General features: G+C 40.8%; 1 protein-coding gene across 1 annotated transcript; it reads left to right on the top strand.

The window, feature by feature from the left end:
• Positions 1-17,909: 17,909 nt before the first annotated feature.
• Positions 17,910-19,746, top strand: LOC306704435 (putative 2-ketogluconate reductase; the record flags this gene model as incomplete). The annotated part of the gene is made up of 5 exons (XM_079170788.1): positions 17,910-18,288; positions 18,580-18,751; positions 19,118-19,296; positions 19,387-19,483; positions 19,590-19,746. The coding sequence occupies 5 exons, from the start codon at positions 17,910-17,912 to the stop codon at positions 19,744-19,746; spliced, it is 984 nt and encodes a 327-aa protein (XP_079026914.1).
• Between the last annotated feature and the right edge of the window lie 3,437 nt (positions 19,747-23,183).

Here is a 23,183-nt window from a genome sequence, read left to right as displayed (position 1 = left end):
AGGATTTGTTCCGACCCACCTCAACCTCATACTGCACTCTTGATGTTTTTCTGACAAAGTGCTGTGAATCTGGCCAAGAACCCAATATTACCTTTCACACATCTGGCACTGCAGTGCCCACAGCGGCCACTAGGAGGAGCTCTGGCTCCTGTGGTCGACACCGAAGCACTCTGACCACAGACACAGGAGATGGTGGTTAGTGTGAGGATTTCATCCCCTCTCACATTCCCTCTTTTGGGAGCCACATATGGTCATAATTTCCCTGAATACTCGTCACCACCTCACACACCAGACATTTGTCCTCCCGACTGATTCCCTTCATGCAAAGAAAGCAAAGCACATTAGAGCTCCTCCTCCCTCATCTGTCCTTTCTTCCTCCCCCGTTCTCTGCCTCCTGTTTTACTGCATCCTGTGTTCAATGCCACCTGTCTGCTCCCTTTCTCTCCTCCACTGATGTTGGAGTCCAAAATGGAGGAGGCTATTACTGTGGCTTATTAGCTGCGCAGCACCATCCATTTTTATCTCACCTCCTCTGTTGGACTAGAAAGTGCTCCACAGAAATGGAATGTTCTCAGACACTTATTGGAGAGGAGGTGATGATACAGATACATCTTTTGAATAAACTGTGTGAACTTATTTTCCATTACCGGCTGAGTTAATGAGCTGCGCTTTAATCCTCGTTCAGGCCCGGTACAAAGAAGCTCAGAGAGCTTTAATCGTTTGCATTTATTCATTTGGAGCGATTGTGACTGACCAGCACTAGTATTTTCTCGCCTGGCTTGCATGTCAGCTCTTCGGCTACAGTAGTGGGCCAGACAATGTACCAGAACCACACATTCTGCTGTGGTGTGAAGGGCCTTTAGCTAATGTTGTAACCTTCAGCTGCAAAATGCGACTCAAGGAGACACGTACCAACCAGGAAGAGACTCAAATTTACAACGAAACAAAACAAAACGATCACAAAGAGACACACAAAGACAACAAAAGAGACTGACAACAACTATGAAAAAGGAGCAAATCAACCACAACGAGACACAACATTACTATAAAGAGACACAAAGCAGCTACAAAGACACTCAAAATGACTACAAACAGACACAAAATGGCCACAAAGAGATCGAAACACCTAATCGATGCAAACCAGCTGGAAAAAGACAAAACGACACTCACAACTACGAAACGCGTCAAAACAACAACAAAGAGACACAACATGACTAACAAGAGACACTAAGTGACCACAAAGAGACACAAAACAACCACAAAGCAATCCAGAATGACCACAAACAGATGCAAAACAGCTGCAAAGAGGCAGAGACTAACTACAAAGAGACACTAAAAGAATACAAACAGACACCGTCAAATATTTGACTGTACGTTTACAGATAATTGCTGGCTACTAGTGGCATTACTTTCACAGCTGCTGTGACATTTTTAGAGTAAATTACAGTAAAACTACAGCTATAGTTATAGCAGCACATTACTGTGATTCAGCAGTATGTGGCTGTAGTATTACTGCAGGTTGTTTGCATGCTGTTGTAGAATTATTATAGAATTAGTAATCTCATGAAACTCTGTAAATAATTTACAGTGAATATAAAACCACTACAAAGAGAATCAAAAGGAAAACGGCTGCAATAAGGGGCAAAACAGACAAAAAAAATAAAAACGACAAAAAATCATTTACAAAGAGACACAAAACAACAACACACGTCTCTGTGTCTTGCCCCCATGAAGGAGAGGTGGTGGGACCTTTTGCATGTCCCACAATGCACCCATGATTCTGAGAGCTTAATTATGACTTTGATCATGTTGGTTGATATAGAGCTCAGATGATGCATCAGTAATGCAATAAGTCGTGTTTAAACACACAATAACAAACGATCGTTCCAGCGGACTGTTTCTTCTCTGGTTCACTCACATCGTGCAGAAGGTCACACCCCTCCACCTCCTGCAGCATAGCCCCCCCCCCCCCCCCACACACACACACATCATGCCATGATCTGTTCAGACATATATAGAAAGACAAACAGTCCCCGTGTTTGTTTCTGCTTTCTCCGCGCTTGCAGCAGATTGCTTTGCACAGTACAATGATCATAACAGTCAGCGTTAATATTTTTGTGCTAGCTCTGCTCGCAGAGAGAAAGAGACAGAAGAGGTGTTGCGACTAAAAGGGAAAGCTTTTATGTTTTGAAGTGTGGGAGGGGGGGGAGGGGAGAGCTGGGAACAAGTGCTGCAGGTTCAGTTTTAAATCCTTGTTGACATCCATTTCCATTTCCAAACACAAGTGCTGAATGGGAACAGACAGCAGTGTCCAGTCAAGATAGATGATGTGAACCGATGCCTACATTCTCTTATATTTCTACATCTCTTTTGTTGCTAAAGCACGAGAGCACACCATCTGGAAAAGAAGCCACACATTGTAAGTGTCCGCTTTTGCGTGTAAACAGTGCGATCTTAATCCGTCAAAGTGACGTCTGCAAACCGCGTTGCATGTTCGTTACGGACGTTGTGAGTCCAGTCAGAGGTCTGCTTTTTGTGATATCCATTTCTCCTTGTTCCCGGCTTCAAGCGAGCCCTATCCCCACGGAGAACTTGGGATGTTTCACAAGTCCAAACTTTGCAGAAGCTGTGACCTCTTTGAATGAAATTCTCATGAATTGTAGATCACTGGGAATTATAAAAGGAAACAGCTTCACCGTCAACAGTGTGCATCATCCTCGGTTCTGTTTTTGTGGGTCAATTGCACAATTTCTTCATCATCTGTAGAGTAAAGAGATCTTTTCAGTAGAGCTGCCATGAATTATCTTATACTGCACTTTGTTTGACTCTTTCTCAGTCTGATCATTTTCCTCCAGCGAGTCATTTTTTTTGTATTTTACCTACATTTTAAAACAACATTTATTTTCAAAAGTGTGGCTAAGAACATTTGCCCGTGGTTAAAGGCCTCACTTAAGACTCTTTATTGGAACACAGCAGTATTCATATTTGAACTCGGGTTTTGCATGTAATTAACAACATCAAACAGTATGTGAAGTTCTATTTAAAGTGTTTGAGTGGCAGTAATGGAGGTCTTTTCTGTAGAATAATAGCACACATAACTTAAAGCCGCCTGCTGCAGATTGCTGAATCGTCTATTTCTTAAAATGCTGAGCATCATCCACCTTTGGCTCTGAATAAAATAAATAGAATGTTTTCAGGTGACTGCAGAAATAAAGGATGTTATTCATTACTGAACGCTATTTGACTTGGATACAAAGCATGTTAACAGACAATGAGCTTCCTTGTCAGAAAAACAGAAAATGATCCAACGCCCATTGCAGTTCTGCATCATGGAGCACTAATGAAAGCCCTGTAGATCAAATTAAGGTACAGGTGCAAACACCTCTGGAGAGCGAGGTCGCTCAAATTCATTTCGGAGATTCCCAGTCAGACAAAAGCCCAGCGAGCGGTGAAATCTGACTCCTCCTGCCAAACAGTATTAAATTGGCTCATTTTGTCTCCGCTCTCACTCGCTTGCCAGGTTTCTGATAACATATTCAATATAAAGCTGGCAGCAAATTAATGGCTCCTGACATAATAAACAAAACTCGATACCGTTTGCTTCGCCTGCGGGTGTGAAAGCAGTTCATTTCATAAATGTTGGCAATAGTCTGTCGATATCTGTAGTTAACAAGGAACAACCGGAAAGAGATTATATGACCCAACTGTAATGAGTATTTACACATCTCTGTTTGACAAAATATAAGATCATTTAGAGGAAAAGTATATTGTTTGTTTACTTCACTCCATTGATCTTGGCTGGAGTTAGACCTGAGTCCTGTACCCACGGATGGATTACTGAACGGGCCTAGCCGACACAGACCCAGGGGCCCAAAGTGTCAGGGCCTCCCCTGGCCTTCATCGACAACATGTCACTCAAAGAGACACAAACCAACCAGGATGAGAGTCAATATGACCACAAAGAAACATAAAACAACTACAAAGACTCGCGAAATGACTACAAAGAGACTCCCACATAGAAACATAAAACAACTACAAAGACTCGCAGAAGGACTACAAAGAGACTCCAACAAAGAAACATAAAACTACCACAAAGACACGCAGGACTACAAAGAGACTCCAACAAAGAAACATAAAACTACCACAAAGACTCGCAGAAGGACTACAAAGAGACTCCCACAAAGAAACATAAAACTACCACAAAGACTCGCAGAAGGACTACAAAGAGACTCCAACAAAGAAACATAAAACTACCACAAAGACTCGCAGAAGGACTACAAAGAGACTCCCACATAGAAACATAAAACTACCACAAAGACTCGCAGAAGGACTACAAAGAGACTCCCACACAGAAACATAAAACTACCACAAAGACTCGCGAAATGACTACAAAGAGACTCCCACAGACAAAAAATAACTATGACCAAAAAAAATGTTTTCAAAGTGACACAAAATTACCAAAAATAGATGCAAAGAGCTGCAAAAGGATACAAAGAGACTGAAAATAGGCCGAAGAACCAATTGACTAAAGAGACTCAAAAATACCTAAAAGAGACACAAAGAGACTCCTAATGACAAAGTGACCACAACAAGGGAATCAGTAGTGAACAGTTACCTGATACAACTTTTCACTTCAACATCATGCCAATCTATAATTCCACATCTTTTTTCCAGACCGGTTCTCTCAGTCTTGACTTCATCCTTTGAGATTTTGTGGCATTTAAAAGCAGGGGTCACAGTTCCTGTAGAGTTGAGCGGGTTTATCCTTTAAGGCGGAGGAGGAAGCTTCAAAAGGGATGATACTTTTAACAGTATGGAGCCACCGATTTTAAAGTGGGAGCCACATGACGAGGATACTTTACTGAGTGCACAAGTTAGAAGCTCAGTTACAAAAACCAGCAGGTAACGTATCAATGAGTCCCAGCAAGCAGGTCCTTGCACCAAGATTTAAAGGGACGCTTAAAAATGGTATTAAACAGTTGAACAATCATAGGCCAATACAGGCGAACATGAGGGCAGCGCCATCAACAATGAAAACCTGAATTAATGAAGGCCTTTAACTTAGTCAGAGTTGTCCAACTTGAGGCTGCAAAGTATCTAAAAAAGCTGTTTACATTTTTAAGTTGAATCAGCGTATGATCTGTAACATAGAGGAGAACTCTGGGTTTTAATCCAGCTCTGAGCGCGTCGTTTGGAATAAGGCTGAGTTATTAATTATCAAAACTACGAGGTAAGTAGGCCCAAAGACAGCCAGTGACCGTGGTACCTCTAGACCTATATATTTAACTTTAAGTTGATTTAACTTAACTACTTTCTTTTTTAATATTTTTCAGATATTTTTTTGTATTGTTTTTAAAATATATTCTTGTTATAATTTTGGGATATTTTACTATATTTTGTTGTTGTTGATATTTACAATTTTTTTTGAGAATATTACGATTTTACATGAAATCTTAACTAAAGATGTTTTCATGTCAACGACATCAGGAACGTTTCCAATCCAAGGAGGTTTTTCCGTCTTTCCTTTTTACCCCCAATGTGACAGACCGTGAAGCAAAAGCCTAAAAAATATGTCCTATAAGGTGAATGTTCCTCATATTTCTCTTCTGCCAGATATTCTGACTGAAGCCAGTCACTTTCACTGGTTTCTGCCTCCCTGAAATCTAATTTCATGCTGCTCTCACCGTTGCACCGTCCACTGGTTACGCTACTGATCTAATATCTCAGCCGTTAGATTGATTTACAATTGCTCCAGCTTCTTCTTGCAATGCTTCTCTGTTCATGTAACAAACCGAACTTGCATGCTTTTTATACTAATGTTGTCGACCGGTTGGGCTTGATTACATGTTGTACCACCGTATACTGCACAAAATACAATGAGCAACACACAGTTGAAATGTTAATAAAATAAAAAAATGTAAATAAATCTCAGATATAACACAACAACTGAAACTGATTTGTCTTTTTTTTCTCGACATTTTTAACAATTATTTAATAATTAATGTTACAAACGGTCTTAATATATGTCCCCCATGTGCTATCGTTACTGGGTGTCTCAGAATATATTACCGAGAGCGTTGAAAATATAACTAGAGCTCAATATTGTGCAGATTTATTAATCTGCTTCATAAGTGTAGAGAGATCAGAGGAGAGAGGAGAGAAACTTGAGAGAGCAATGAAAGAAAGAGCTGCACAAACCATCCAAAAGTCACATTTGTTCAAATGACTTCAGACTTGATTGTGAAGAAATTTTTGAGGGAAACATATTTTGTGTTGGATTATGTTGACTTTATTAGTATCACAAATAAGTTTAAAATGAATCCCTATAAGTCTGAGTAGGGAGAAGGTCCGAGGGTCGGGTCAGTCAAAAAACACAAAACGTTTGTTTATGTTTTTTTAGTTTTTCTTTTGTTGTTGTCTGTCATTTTAAGTCAAACCGATATGTTCTTTTAATGAATGCAACCAAATAGTATTGTTGCCCAAACCTAACTAAGTAGTTCTGCAGTGTTTCTACGTTTAGTTTCAATTGACAACGTTTAACCATGTGTTTCAAACTCTCCAAATTGTTGAAAACTGCGACTGTAATCCGGGTGAACGTGCGTTTCCCTTGTAACTTAAGAGTGTAGTTTAAATGTGTTGGGACGTCATTTGGTATGAGGGACATTAAATTCATTCATTTATATATGTATACATTTGCAACAAATAATTCATCTATTTTGTGTAAAACATAATGCTTATCAAATCAACATAATATAGAAACGTTAATTAACAAATGAAAATGTTGATACTGACTGTTCACTGACAAACATTTTATGGTAAGATTATGTTTTTAAAGCACAAAACAGTTTAACTTCCATAAAACATTTAACAGAAACCAAATACAAGCTAAATAAATCTCCACCAACAAAATGAGACGAAGCAGGATTCGTATTTGATTTCAAAAGGTTTTGAACCCCAACTGAATCCTTTTCCTCTTGTATTTCCTGTTTCATGAACCAAAATAGTCCAGAGAGTTCAGAGAGGACGAGTCATACAGCGCTGTACCCATTTTGTACCCTTTTCTCTCCATTAACGACAAACCACTTTACAATTCGGTCCATACTATGCTTGAAATGAAAGCATTTCAGGGGATTGATCGATATCCATTGATTGCTACTAAGATATTTAGTTCATCTATCCTCTTAACTCGGGCTGAAATAACAGCAGCACTCTGGACCGGGTTGTTTTTTTTGTTCTTTCACAGCTCAAACTGTATAAACAGACCCTAAAGAACAACCCAGAGGTTTGGTGTGAAAACTGCCCGGCGTTTTGGTTTAGACGAATCGATTCTCCCTGGATTTCTCTGTAAAACACATTAGAGCACTTTGATTTCTTTTTTCCTCTCTCTCTGTCAAACCAAAGTCCCTGCAGACGCTCACCGGTCCGTCCCTCTTCTTTCATAAAAACAGCATTCTCACTCAGAGTCAATTTAAAGGACAGGTTAGGTCAGCCTCGTGGCGCCCCAAAATGTCACAAATTTAAAGTTAACTTTGGGGGAATTTTTAAAAGGTAACACATTGTTTATTACCGCTGTGATCAGAGAGTGACCTCTATGTTAGCTTCAATTATCAGCGGGCAATTAAAAGTAAATATATAAGAACACAATAACATGATCCACTTAATTATGAGTGATCAATTTTTAATGTACGAACAAAGATAAGATAAGATAATCCTTTAGTAGTCCCACAGTGGGGACATTTACAGGATCACAGCAGTGCAAACAAGGCAAGTATTATAAATAAGTAATAAACAGTAAAGAATATCAACTAAGTAAAAAAGTACAAAAATCCGCAATAACTAAATATAATACATATATTTTTTATTGCACAGTGTAATTATTGCACAGATTTGTTGTGGTGTTGTTAGTGTTGTGTGGTCTACTGGGAGCACAGCTGGTTGTGCAGCCTGACGGCAGCAGGAAGGAAGGACCTGCGGTACTTCTCCTTCACACACCGGGGGGGAATCAGCCGGCGGCTGAAGGAGCTGCACAGAGCTGCCAGGGCGTCCCGCATGGGGTGGGAGCTGCTGCTCATCAGGTGTTGACCTTGATGCTAATGCTAGGGATGCTAGGGATGCTCGGGATGCTAGGGATGGGTTAAATGTAGAGGTTACATTTCATATGTACAATGTGTACAATGACGATTATAATAAAAAATGGCTGCCATCTTCATTAAAACAAGAACGTCTTCGCAGGAAACAATTTAGTAAGTAATATGCAACAAAACCACGTAGTTCGGAGAATATCGTGGTATACCTATGAAAACATTGTGAAATACTTAGGTTTAGGCTACAAAACGACTTAGTTAGGTTTAGGAAAAGATCGTTCTTTGGGTTGAAATAATTACGAAAGTGCTGCTACTGAAGTACAAAAGTTACGGGACAAATGAATCAACATTGACTTCTCGTTTTACACGCGGAACGAACAGCGATCTCCTGGCTGAGAGATCGCTGTTAGCTTGACCCATCCACCCCTCCTGCATTATGTCAATAACACACAACATGATTGTTGAACGCTGGATGAGACCAGTCTGAATAAATACCTTCAACTGTGTCAGAACCTCTCAGTCGCGCTGACACTCATTCTGTTATTAGAATTATTAGAACAAAAATAGGTTTCAAGGTTATTAATGCTGTTTATGCCAAATTCCTACCCTCCCTGTGTTATGTAACTTGAAAACAGTAACATCAGACAATGTTTGCCTCTTTTTGGCACATTTTCTGTGTTCTGATTTCAGAAGCATGAAGACAGTTGGAAAACAAAATAGGATGTGGGCTCTTTTCCTTGATGTTTTTCCCAAATACGGAACAGATTTTAGGGATTATTTTATCTAGTGCATATTGCTACTGTAAATGGAAAAAAAAGATATCTCCGCCGAGAGACGTTTGGGCCGAGCCCCAAATGCTCCCAACGTCTGGCTCCGCCCCGGAGTTCAGCTGGAGCTCACCAAGCAGGTGAGGTGTGAAAGCACCCTGAAGCTACAGTAAATGAGCTGAAAGGTTAGTTCCTGTGTGTCCATTCCTTATAGGTCAGCCCAGGGAACAGCAAGTGCTCATTCATCATCAGACTGGGGCCTATTAGGCCCATTTAGACAGCACTGATGTGGTATTAATATCAAATTCCAAGGTCAATATTGGCCAAACAGATCGGCAATCCCTTACTGATTTAAAACTACAGCATACATTATTATAGCAATGAGAGCGAAGGTGATAAGAACCACATTACACCAACATCTTTAATCAGCAAATGGGAATTAAATGTAACCAACATTAAAATGTGTTATTTTCAGCACACTGCTGGCTCAAGAGATAAATCCAACACGTTGGAGAGCGGTGTTCAGCACTCACTGCTCTTTCCCTCTTCATATGCTTTAAAAAAAAAAAAGAAAACGCTAAAAGAGAAAATGCTTTTCGCCCCTCGACGGCCCCCTCACCTACAGAGTGTGCCTACTTTAAACAGCCCTCCTACATACTCACACACACACACACACATAAACTCTGTCCTCGGGCGATGGATGCTTATCTAGCAGTCGACTGTGTTTAGCAGCGAGGCTTACTCTGACATCTGCAGGCATCGCTCGGTTTCTGTAGACACTTGTTTTTTTGTGAGAGATGTCTTATTTTTCATTGATTCAATTTCACAATAAAAAATTACTTCCAAGTAGAAACTATGATTTTCATCATAACCGTGATTAGTTCATAGTATGACTGAATACATAAAATGTGTGAGTGAATTAGGTAATGCCATATTATTATTATTACATTTTACTAATCTAATAATAAGTAAAGAAACAAAATATCAACAGAAACACTCACCTAGTGCTGTCATATATCAAGACTAAGAGTCTACAGCGACACTAGACGCTCTGAGAAGCTGTAAATTATCCCAGCGGTGCTTCAAACGTGCTTCCTACCAGATTGCGAGCATTTCGATTGCCTCTCGATGGCTCTCAACATGGCGACAGCGAGCCGGCGGCTGATTGCTCAGAATCAGAAATGGTTTGTTGTCAAGTATCTTTGCATATACAAAGAATTAGACTTGGTGATTGGTGCATGACAATAAACACAGTGCACCAGTACATGACACAATTAAAAATAGAAAAATTAGAATATGACAAACAAACAATATAAGAGTATGTTAAAATGAGTCTGTGCCAATAGCCTACGTTGCAAACTATAGCAACAGTGCTGACAGAGCTGAAGGTGTTTAACAGAAAGGTAATTATAAGGTGGGTAATGAGCTTCTGTGGTCAGTTGGGACGGCGTTATTGACTGAAACAGCTGTATGAGCTCAGTGCAGAGCGGCAGCCTACAAAGAGGCCCTCGCAGCTGGTCCGGCTGTGTTAACAAAGCCAGGAGAACTCCACTATACCTTAGTAAAGTTCTGAATCCTGTGTATTACGCTGCATTCCATTTTAGCTGGAAAGTCGGAATTTCTGAGTTACCAGTCAGGAGTTGGGTTTCTGACTCGGATAATCAACAACAATATCAAAATCCAAGATGGCTGCTCTGCAAAATGCTGTTTATTAGCACCTGTGTCTCATTAAATCAGTCCTCCAATACAGAACTGTCCAAATCTGTCAACATGTTGCTACAGTGTTTGTAGCCGCCTTCAAGTCGAATGCTAGCATCAGCATGCTAACATGCTCACAATGACAATGCTAACATGCTGATGCTAAGCAGGTATCATGCTTTACCATGTTTACCATCTTAGATCAGCGTGTCAACATGCTAACATTTGCTAACGTGCGGTTGAGGGCTGATATGAACATCACTAGTTTACGCAGGTGTTAAATTAAATTTTGACCTGATGATGGCGCCAGTTCATCCTGCGGGGGACATGAATATGAATACCACATGTCATAATACTACATCCAATAGTTGTCGAGACATTTCAGTCTAAACCACAAATGTGAGTCCTGCAGTAAAAAACATGACTGGATCACCAAAGTCAGTATCATAAATCAACCGGGAACCACAAATATCCTGACAAAATGTTGTGCCAATCCATCCTGCAGATGTTTAGATACAGTATTCGAGTGGATAAGTGAAACGTTTGACCTGCTGTTGGCACTAGAGGAAAAGTCTGGAGATCACCAGTCATTGTGATTAATCCCCTGGTCACCTTGGAGATCTGTGCCAAGTTTCATGGCAATCCATCCTGTAGTTTTCGAGACATTTCATATTTCTGTTCGCGTGGTTATAAATATAAACCCTCATAATAATTCCCTGACTAAACTCAAGCAGTTTGTCTTCTTCCAGTGTTATCAAAGTCTTACAAACTGATTTGGGAGCAGTGGCTCCCCTGAGCCTCTGTGTGCAGACGCTATTGTTCCTGTAACTTTGATTTGCCTTTAGAGGAAATATTACCCACAAATCTCAGGTAAATGTCTGTACAGAGGAATTCCTCTTGTTGATTCCTTTTAATTCTTCTACTACGGTTTGAGGCTGGTTGAATAAAGAATGACTAAAAGCTGCAGTTTCCAGTGGGATTTCAAAGCTTCTTTTCAGCAAGAAGCAGTGCATGGTAGAATAAAGACAGTGAGAAGCACTTTGATAGTGTTCTTCCGGGCTCATGAAAGGTACAGTACACGGTAAAACAATTCAAGCTGGTTCAACTTTGAGATACAAATTCCCTCGCTGCCTCAAAAAACAAGAGTAAACTCCACCTAACTGTAACCTTTTCCTCAACTCAAAAAGTAAAGTAGAAAAAGTTGATTTCCTCTGACTCATGTTCGGTCATGCTTGGTTTACAGTTTAGGCAGTTTGTTTACTCAGATGCTCTCGGTTTAGATTTTCCTTTTTTTTCTTCACAGATCAGATTTTTTCACTTTTCAGCGAATCTCCAAAGGGGGTAATCTTCCCTGATCTGTGTCTTACTGCACTGTATACGTCTTCTACATCACAGATTCTGTTTCTAACCACCCAGCTTATTCTGGTTACATCCTTTTTTTTCCTCATAATTCAGTGTCTCTCCATTATGCATGTGGAACTATAAGCAAATTTGTCAAAGAGAATGTAAGCTCAGTGGTTCATTAATGTAGCTCCCAGAGCTTTCAAGCAAACCTGTTCTCCAAATACAAAAACAGCGTTTGTTGTTGGCTCGAAAGCCCAATACGACTAGTCGATCATGGTCCCCACAGGTTGAATCGTACTGACTTTGGGGATCGACTGACTCTTTCTGTTGCACCGTTGTGTTGACATTCATGGCTTTTATTGAAAGGTCTTTTTTGCAGCTACTGATGCATTTTGCCAGGTAATTTAGTAAGAAGGTACCAGAGGATGAAGCTTGATAATTCTGGTGCTGCTAACATGGATGTAGACTCTTCAAATGTTATCAGCCGATTGAATGGGTGTACAAATGGTTATCACTACCATTCCAATGCTTCAGATGGGCCAAACTGCACCCCGGCTGTGAAAGTGAAAGTTAATGTTCGGAACTGAAACAAAACACTTTAGGTTTTGTCAACAAAACTACTTTTTATTCCAAATAATCTCACTTCCTCTTTTGCTCCCATCATAATTATATGTGCTCTTCTTGTATTCATATCCTTAATAGTCTTGTTTTATTCATGAGAATTGTTTATTTTTTACTCAAACTATGATGTTTTCTTAAGCTCAACGAAGCAGTTTTAGTTTGTAAATGTAACCACACCATAAGCCTGCATGTTACACATCAAGCAGATATTAAGCAACACAAGCATCATTTTGAAGTCAAGTCCAACAGTCACTCTCCTTTTAGCTCTGTTATCTCCACCAACTCCTGAGGGAAATGTCTGCTTCTCTAGCTGCTAAATGCTCCACTGTGTTCACAACCTAGTCGCTAACTGTATCTGTTTGCACATTGGTCCTAAGCAGTCAGTGTTAACTGGGTTTTTAAGAGCTTCTTTTGCTGATAACAGCTGCCTCCTGCGGCTGAAAATGATGATGAAAGCGATGAGAGTGAACCACACTTGAGAGGAACATTTGACTCTTCAGTCTTTGCAGTGGCACATCGTAAAATGGCCAAATTAATAATTTTATAGCTGTCAAAAGTGACAGTATTGCCAATATATTTAGTTCTTTACATTGGAGGACTTGTGGCATCAGCAGGTGACCATAATATGGACCTTTAGTTACAGGATAACACGTAGATATATATATATATATATATATATATATATATATATATATATATATATATATATATATATATATATAGCATATCTAGCATATATAGCATATCTATGATATAGGAATTTTCTCCACAAGGCTCTCAACATAGACTGCTAAGCCGGCGGCTATAGAAGCTAAACAGTGGGAACAATGCTGACAGAGCTACCGGTGTTTATCTGAGGGATAACTAGAGGGTGGCCGCCATACTTCCGCAACGACGCTGTTGGTTGGTATTGTGTTATCAGCAGTGACCACTGTATGAGTGCAGAGCTGAGCGGCGGCCATTAGCTAGCCAGTGGAGCACACACACTAGAAGTCACATGCATGGCTGTGTAAACAAACAGCACAGAGAAGCTCGGATAACAACAAACACAGAGGAAGAGTGCCTTCATTCTCTGCTCAGGTAGAGGTATTACTCCACTGTATCTTCACATTACAAACAGTTGTTTGCTGCTGAATTACTGCTCTGAATTTCAAATTTAGCACCTTTAAAGTTCTCTCTTGCGTGTCTGATCTGTCTTTGATCGCTTTCTAACTGCACGATAAAGATCTTGCTAAAAAGACAGATTAAAAAGGGCCCTGCTGTCTTGACGAATACATTAAACACATTCGAGCTTCACTCTGCAATAATGATTGACAGAGAATAAGATACTGTAATTTCCACAGAGTATTTCATGAAAAGACTGAGATAGGCTAAAAGCTTAAATACTACTTGCTTTTGATAATAACTTTGGGATCATAATTATACGTTATATAATTTAATTAATCCTTAAAACATTGTGTTTTGACATATTAGAGTAACAAAATGACGGGTTAAATAAAGTGTTTTTTTTAAGTGGTGGTTTACAAAAGACAACTTTCTGACCTAACTTCATAAATCTGTTCATACAGTTTTGCAATCCTGCTTGAATTTATAATCCATACAGCACCTCATTCCTTTTACTTTTCATTAGTGGAAATGAAAAACTGTGTCAGCTCAGCAGGGCTTTAGCAGCAGGGAATGGCAAATGGAGTCTTTAGATTTTATGGTCCAAATGCACAGTATGTTTCTGAAGATTCAAGACAAGGCCATTAGTGAACCGTGCAGTCATTTTTCCTCTCCATATTAAAACGAGGAGGGGTATGGAAATGTCCCCCCCCATCAGCAACACTTGCTGTTATCAAAAGAGTTGCATAATAAATAGAGGAACAAGCATAGCAAGCCTACTGAGAAGGAATTAGGAGTCAAACATGAAAGGAATCAAGACCAACAAGGCCCCACCGCTCCGTGGAGATGAAAGCACAGGATTTTCAGTCAGATCAATAATTGGATGGATTACTTTGGGTTGCTTTTCTTGATATTTAGTCTACCTTTAATGTTTCTGATGTGGGGACTCAACCACAGCTCAGATAAAGCAAAAAAAAACAACAGACATTTTCTGGAACGCTAAAGCTACAGAGCACAATAGATGATCTGGCGAAGAGAATTGGAACCTTCACCGTTATCCAGCCTGTCAAACTGATTCAGCAGCGAAAACAGCTTTAAAAAAGAGATAAAAGATAGAAGCTAAAGATACAGATCAGAGTGTAAAAGTGAACCACCACATCACCTGGAGATCCAGACAGGAGACAATCACATTAAGGAACAACACTGTCCCTGTAAAGCCTGAGAAGGAATTGCAGGATTGGACCCAAACGCAGACAAACTGATGCAGAGGCAGCAGGAGTTCAATGATTTGAAAACAAACATTACTTACAGCCTGAGAGTCCAAAAGCGGGCAAGAAACCTCCACAAACACAAGAAGAAGTTAAACACCATGCTGGAGCGTTCCATACAAGGAACAAAGATCAATGACGAACTGGCACAAGGAGAAGGGAACACAGACAGTAAATACAAAGGGAAAGGAGGGTGATGATGAGGGACAGTGCAAGGACAATGAGAGCTGAGCAGACCACCACAGCAAGGAGAGGTGGAGAGTATCAAAGTAAAACAAGGAAAACAAGGAAAAACAGAACAAACAGAAGACCCAAAACTCTGAACAAAAACATGGAACTAATATAACTGATCCTTCAAAGAAGCAGCACAGTCCAGCCCCACATAGAAACATTGTCTCCTTCCAACCTCTCTAGATAACAAGTATCATTATCATACGTTTAACCATGACAGGTTCCAAATCCACCAAACCAGCCTGAAAATGAAGAAAATCTGAAACAACTGCATGTGAATCTATGGAGTCTATTTACCCATTGGTTCACGGGCTAAATTTCGAAGCCTCAAGTTCACCATTTTGGTCGACGCCATCCTGTTTTTTTGCTACTAGAACTGACAAAAGAAGGTGGAACTAAGTACAACTGAACCAAAATGTTAAAATGTATTTTAACATTTTGTAACAAATGTAAAGCATCTCCTGCTTTATGGTCTGTGTGACTCTAAATGGACCATCATTTACTAAATGAACATCATGCTGTATTGAAGAAGACTTGAAACTAGAGATTGAGACCATAAACTCATGTTTACAATGTTTACTGAGGTAATAAATCAAGAGAGAAGTAGAGTCATTTTCTCATAGACTTCTATACAACCAGAGGAGTCGCCCCCTGGTGGACATTAGAGAGAATGCAGGTTTAACACATGAAGCATTGGCTTCCCTTTTCAGAACTGGACGTTGCGTCCTTGAGTCTCTATGATCGTCTCACCCTTCCACAGCTACACGTTGCTGTGTGACATTTTGAACATGAAGGTGACAATACTCGACAGGTATAGGCTACAGTTGTTTTGCAGGAGGTGCTGAAGCCCCACTTCCAGCTGTTTCTTCTGTTGCCATTTGTGCAACCGTCACTACTTTTCATGAATTCTTCACCATTCTCAATCCCGTCTAATAAGCTGTTATTGGTTTGTGGAAACAGCAGTCAATGAGCACAACAGCACAACTACGAGATAGTTCATTAGCAGTTTAGTTCTTCCAGGGCAGAAGGAAAGCTAAACAAGGTGCACATTGTGAGTCCATTCGCACTGTTTGTGAGATCATACATTCTTGGTGAAATGTATCATTATTCATATGCAGCTTTTAAATATCTCATTGGTGTTATTTATAATAGTCCATTAATGTCTGTTTGATTAATGAGAGGAGATTTGACTGACTTAAGCATTTTGGAAACTGGTCCTTATTGTGACTCTACATGATGCAACACTGTGTAATACTGTGCTGTATTATCCCTCCACACCTTCCACCCACAATCAAACACAACACAGGAAAGCACACACAGTTCTAAATATCCAACTACATATGAGGGCAGCTTCTTTAACCAGTTAAGATGAATATCCACTAGTGCACATCACATTGTGTTATCAAAGCCAATCAAACAGCTTTAAGATAAAACTTTACTGTTTCCATCTCTGCCCCCTCCTTGACATTGTCAAACACTGTGTTTGAGTATTTCTGATGTCTAATCATTGTGTTTGATGCCTCAAGGTGACGAAAAAGGACCAACCAGACATATTGAAACCACACTTTAAATTCTCTGTAGCAGAGAGTTCTTACAAACACCCCCAGCTGCCCTAAAATCCAGGCCATGTTCATGCGGAGCTGCTTCCCTGCAGCTGAGCGTTCCCCGCTCAGTTTGCCTCCCTCATTGAAGGCGGTAGCCAATGGGGAGGGGCCGGGATGAAAGACTGAGCCAAAGTTTTCAAGACATGTCAAACTAAACATGTGAGCTTCATAGTGGAGACTGAGGGGGGGGGGGGGGGGGGGGGGGTCTGTAAGTGGTGGACCAACCGGACAGACCGGACGCATATCCAGTTCACACCTGAATACACAGAAACATTCAATTATGGGTGTTGTGATATACTGGTATTGACAATAACCATATTTAAAAAATGAATTCGGAGCGGGCCGACTGATTGGCTCCCGGACGTCCTGCAAGGAAGGTAAATAAAAAGTTTGGTTTGTTAAATTAGTGTATCCAGAATCCACCGCAAAAGTGAACTGCGTGCAATGAGCTGTGTTTGTTTAGTCAAAGTGTTTTATCAGTGCTCAGTGTCCAAATTGCACCAAATTCGACATAGCACTCCACGGGATCCCGAGCAATACTCATACCAAGTGTGAAGTAGATCGGATGATCAGTTCTGGAAATGTGCGAAGGCCACAGACAGATTCCTTGCTTCATTAGATATTATTTGTGAATAACAAACCAAGCACAACATTCCTCCCCCCGCCACCTCTTTATGCTGCAGGGTGAAGGTTGCCCTTGGTGTGGTTTTCACATCAGTTAACTACATTTAATCTCCAACTTCTCCTGAGGAAAAGGACAACACAACGCTGGTCAAAGGTTAGTAGAACAAACCACCAAGCATTCAGCTTCTACCTGATCAGTCTGAGGAAACTGAAGGGTTGAAACTCGAGCTTGGATTAAAAAGGTGAGTCTCTTCTTCGTAAAACTAACTCAGAATAAAAAGACACTTTGATGTAATTTCTCAATAATTTAATGGGAAGTTTCCTAAAAAGAATTATGCTATTTGCTAATAATTTTGGGCTAACATGCTTTTTATGCTTTAAATAACAGCTCTATTTTTTAAACCGACAGAAAAATGCATTTAGCTTTTTTCTGAATAAATTGAATTCTACGCTTGCTTGTTGAAATATGTTCCATTTTTGCGTGTCCTGATGTGCAGTGACGAGATCTCGCTTTAGCGTACTTATTGAACACTCTATTTTCCTTCAGCTTTTTCACACCAGGCGATGGAGGAGGAAAAGCCGTGGGCATTGGTCTCAGAGTTGGGGGGTGACCACGGTTACCTTGAAGAGTTGGCTGACATACTGAAACAACACTTCCAACTCGTCTGCTACAGAGAGCTTCTACAAAACCCAGCGCTCCACGGCCCCAAAATCCAGGTCCTGTTAATGTGGAAGTACTTACCCGCGGCCGAGCCTTTGCTGCTCAGATCGCTCCCCTCCCTCAAAGTGGTCGCCAGCGGAGGAGTGGGCACCGACCACCTGGATGTGCCGTTCATCAACAGTCTCGGGGTGAAGGTGGCCAACACGCCCGGCGTAGTCAGCGATGCCAGTGCGGATCTCGCCATGGGTCTGCTCCTGGCATCAGCTCGTAAGATCCTGGAAGGTGAGACCGAAGGTTTACATTCATGCAATTTCACAAACTTAAGACCTACAGCTCTGTAAGAGACTTTTCAGTAATTATGTTACGTTGTTTACTTAGTTCACAGAGTTATTTTATACCCAACCATGACAGTTTGTTCAGTATATTATTTTGTCCAACACAAGTCGTTTGTTGGGAAGCCAGTGAGGGATTAGACACAATGGGAATCTGTAATACAGTAAGTCAATTAATTACAATTTGTAGTAAAGTTGTAAAGTAATTCAATTTAAATATAATAAAATTTTTCCGTCACAGGTCATCGAATAGCTGTTGACCCAAAGACCATCCACTTCCCACAAAGCCTCATGGGAGTTGAGGTCACAGGGTCGACTTTGGGGATCGTTGGAATGGGAGAGATCGGTTACAAAATTGCCCAAAGAAGCAAAGGATTTGAAATGAAGATCCTGTATCACAACAGGACCAGAAGGTACAAAAAACAACCACAGCATGGTTGTGTTACTATACATTTATTTAAGGATTTTGTTTTTGGAGACATAACCAACCGTATTTGAGAGTTTACATTGTTGAGTGTGAACACACAACGCACAGGAATGTGCAGGAAATCAAACATTTACATACGGTTACCAGCTAACGCTTAACGGTGTAGCAATTTTCTTACAGGGCTAATGGAAACATAACCGTAGCCACGTTTGTTTGCTTTTGAAAAGGAAAAAAGAAGCTGATTGCATCCATTCTTTATTAAAAACCAACCTCCCTTGAGAAATGGATGCGCTCTCATTAACCACGTTGATTACACTCTGTAGGGCAATCACTCATTCATTATTCTGTTCAGGAGTGTAGACGATGAGCAGGCAGTTGGAGCCAGTTACTGTCGGAGCCTGGATGACCTGCTGAGGAGGTCGGACTTTGTCGTGATCGTTGTCAAACTGACCTCGGACACGACGGGCCTCATCGGCCACAGAGAGCTGTCACTCATGAAACCCACAGCAACACTGGTGAACATCAGCCGAGGTATAGGAACAACGGGTTTACTAGACTGCATTGATTGCGTTGATTATTACGTTAATAAAAAACAACAATAATGCTCTTTTAATGCCTCAGGTCACGTTGTGGACCAGGATGCGTTAGTCAAAGCTCTCCAGTCGGGAAGAATTCGTGCAGCGGCGTTAGATGTGACTCATCCTGAACCTTTACCAAGGTCTCCTGCACTGAAAACACAAAAACAGAATCATACATAATATACCGAGACTAATGTATCACTCGTTGCTCACTCCTAACATCCCCCTCTGCTTCATGCTGTGCAGGGATCACCCGCTCCTCGGCCTGCCTAATGTGCTGATCACCCCCCACATCGGGATCAATACCTACGACACAGCGAGAGGGATCGTGGAGAAGATGGTGGAAAACGCCCTGGCTGCAGTGAAAGGCCTGCCTGTTCCAAATGAAGTCAAGTTGCAGTGACGCAATCCATGTTAAATGTTTCTGCAGTGGGTGTTCTGAATTATTGGCCTCATTGTTTCATTTAAGATAATAAACTGTGAACCTAAGCAGTGGAAACCAGTTTATTTGAAGTGAATTATGACATTGAGTGTGGTGCTAAACACACTTTGATACAATAATAATAAATAATGCAAATTCACCGATATGCATGATTTAAAAAATGTCTTGAAGCAGTTATAATAATACAGAAAATATTATTTTCTATTAATTTTATAAACTTTGATTTGCCCACTTTTCCCCAAAAGCAGATGTTGGGTTCCAATCCAATAACAAATGTTTTTGTTTTTGTTAATGTCTGACATTTCATAATCACAGCATGGATCACAGTTGTTGAAGTCTGTGAATCAGGAAAATAAAAACTACAATTTTCCTGTTGCTTAATTAAAGTAATTGGAGAAAAGCCACTGAATGTTTGTTACCACATTGAATTCAACTTAATGAGATGCAGCTGAATCAAGTTAACCCGGTCTCCTTGAAATTACTTTTACATACAAGGAACTTTAATGTTGTGTTGATTCTGTTGGTCCCTGTGGACTAAAGTGGTCGTGTCTCTGAGCACCAGACTCTCTTTAGAAACCTCTCATTTTACTGCAGCAGGTCTGACAGTCTGCCCCTCTCTGTCCTGGTTCTGGTTCTCCCGTGCCCCCCTTCCCTCCAGCGGGTCCATCAATACATCCTGGGTCTCCAGCAGCGTGGTGTCGGTGTTGACTCCCAGAGAGGAGAAGCTCTGCTGCCGGGAGGTGAGCTCTCCTCCTCCCTCCGGAGCAAGGCTGCAGGTGAACCCGGATCTGGGTCTGTCCACGGTGACCCGTCTCTGCTGGAGGATCTGGGTCTGTCCACAGTGGACCGGTCTCTACTGGAGGATCTGAGTCTGTCCACGGTGGACTGGTCCTGGTCTCTGCTTGAGGATCTGGGTCTGTCCACGCTGGACCGGTCTCTACTGGAGGATCTGGGTCTGTCCACGCTGGACCGGTCTCTACTGGAGGATCTGGGTCTGTCCGTGGTGGACCGGTCTCTACTGGAGGATCTGGGTCTGTCCGTGGTGGACCGGTCTCTACTGGAGGATCTGGGTCTGTCCACGGTGGACCGGTCTCTGCTGGAGTCTGAGCTGAAGGAGTTTCTGATGAACCTGCATGATTTCATCGGATTAAGAATAACTCTATAGAAATAGACCATCTTCTCTCTGATGGTCTCGTTTACTGATGGAGGTCTGATAGAGGATCAGGACTAAACTGAGACTGGTTCAGAACCAGCTTTAATACAACAACGTAGTTCATTGGTTTTCTCTACAAACTCCACTAGCAACTATACAACAACGTGTGTCCTGAAGTGATGTAGCCTGTTGTGTGTGAATCTGCAGAAGTAGAGTTCTTTATTTGAAATGTCATTTATTTTTGTAGTTGTAACGAAATACTTTTACCTTTCTTCCTAACGGGACTTTTTCATTCGTTTATGATACACTTAAAAGCTTCTAAATTCATGAGAGCCGTATCTACTCATGTTTTTTTTAAATTGGAGAACAAAAAGTTAAAGTCGAAGCTTGTGTTTAACCGCCGACCTCATTTCAGGCACTGAACCAAAAACCCCATTGACTTTGAGAAGAGGGACCCGGAAGTGCAGAAATGCTGACTCATTCCTGATATGTAGGACTCATTCCTGCAGCGCTCTGTGGGGACGGACGACCAGTGAGGCTGCCACTCACTCTCTATCTATGATTGTATTTTAAAAAGGGCACGCTGTCTAGAAATGAAGGGCACCCTTTCTGCAGGCGGCCCACACAGGCCTCCCCGAAGCCCACAGCTCGCCCCGACTCCGGCTGGCCCGGTTCCCTCAAGGCTGCTCCTATAAACTGTGAAGGTGAGAGCTACATTAGCCTATTACAGATGTGACCTCATTGAAAACCAGAAGTGTCCTTGAGATCTTTTGATCGTCCCATAGTTTGATTTTCCTTTTTTCTTTTTTTACGCGTTACATCACTTATAGGCTCTGCTCGTATAAAGGCACATTTCAATCTTCACACAGCGGATGGTGTTTCTTTAAAAAGAAAGAAATCTATTTGTATTCCACGGCCCCATTCGATTGGCATTAACTTCAAAAAGGGGAAGTGGGGAATACATCATTCTCTGTACCTCTTCTTATCTGTAATTTAACTCATTGTTTCCAGGCATTATTTGAACCACTGAGGAATATAGTCTGTAATACACATTCTGCTGATATCTACCTGTAGCCCACATTACGGGCTTTTTTTTCCCGGTCTGTGTATTGATTCCAATATAGACCTAAATGTTGGTAAACATATATATATATATATATTGACTTATTGCTGGTGTTCATGTCTGTGTGGGTGGGTGAGTGGGAGGACGAGTTTTGCGAGGAAAAGCTCAACGAACTACGCTTCAGCGCGCAGCATCCTTTTCCGACATTAACATAATTTTTTTTTTTAGCGTATCTTTCGATATTTTATCTTGGGGAAAAAAAATACAAAATTCTGAACATAATAAGATCCTCCACATCAGAAACCGTTGGAATCTGGTGGGAATTGAAGCGCTCGCAGTGAGTCACGGAGAGGAAGTGCCTGATCCAAAAACAGACATCAATCCCTCTCTTCCTGTTTTCTCTCCGGCTGCACTGGATGCTTTTATTTGTTCGCGGCTTTGTCAGTCGCCCGTCCTCATGTTCCACTTCTATTTTTGCATGTTAACTACAGTAGATGAAAGCACATCGGGGTTTTTTTTTTTTTTCGCCTCAAAGCCCCAAGTTCTTCTGCGAGATAACTTTTGTGAAAACAGCCAACTGTGAATTATTATCCAAATGAGGAAGAGGAGTGAAGAATACTCCAGTCTTTATTGAAGCATGAGAGCGCACGAGAAAGTACAGTTAGTGGATTAGAAATTCGCCTTTTAATAAAAAAAGCTAGAAGCCGTGTCTCATTTGCACAAGGGTGCTGGAAAAAACCTGTGTTAAAATTGAAGCTTAAATGGCCTCATGTTATGTTCACACCCTAACTCCACTCTGTGAAAAATGGCGTTAGAACAGAGCGAGACCTCAATTTTCTTTTTCTTTTCATTATTAACACCATATTTAAGATTTCATTTAGAGGCAAGACAGATGTGAGCATTTTTGTTTAAGTTGTTAAACATGTTTTTCTGTGTCTCTTTGTACATCACACGCTGCTCTTTTCACCTCAGAACTGAGAAAATAATGACTGGCAATTTTCACAAAGAATAAAAAAAAAAAACGATTACCAGTTGTGCCTGTGGAGACTTTAACAAAAAAACTTAAAATGAAAACAAGGTGTGTAAACAGCTTTTGAATAAAATGTAATGAAATACATTTAATTATAATATGAAATCCAGATTATGTTCTTCAGGTCTCCTGGTAATTTTAATTAACGCACT

Source organism: Pholis gunnellus (genome assembly GCF_910591455.1).
Source record: "Pholis gunnellus genome assembly, chromosome: 12".
NCBI classification, from domain to species: Eukaryota; Metazoa; Chordata; class Actinopteri; order Perciformes; family Pholidae; genus Pholis; species Pholis gunnellus.
The sequence above is the reverse complement of the archived record's forward strand: the minus strand, read 5'-3'. Positions and strand labels throughout refer to the sequence as shown.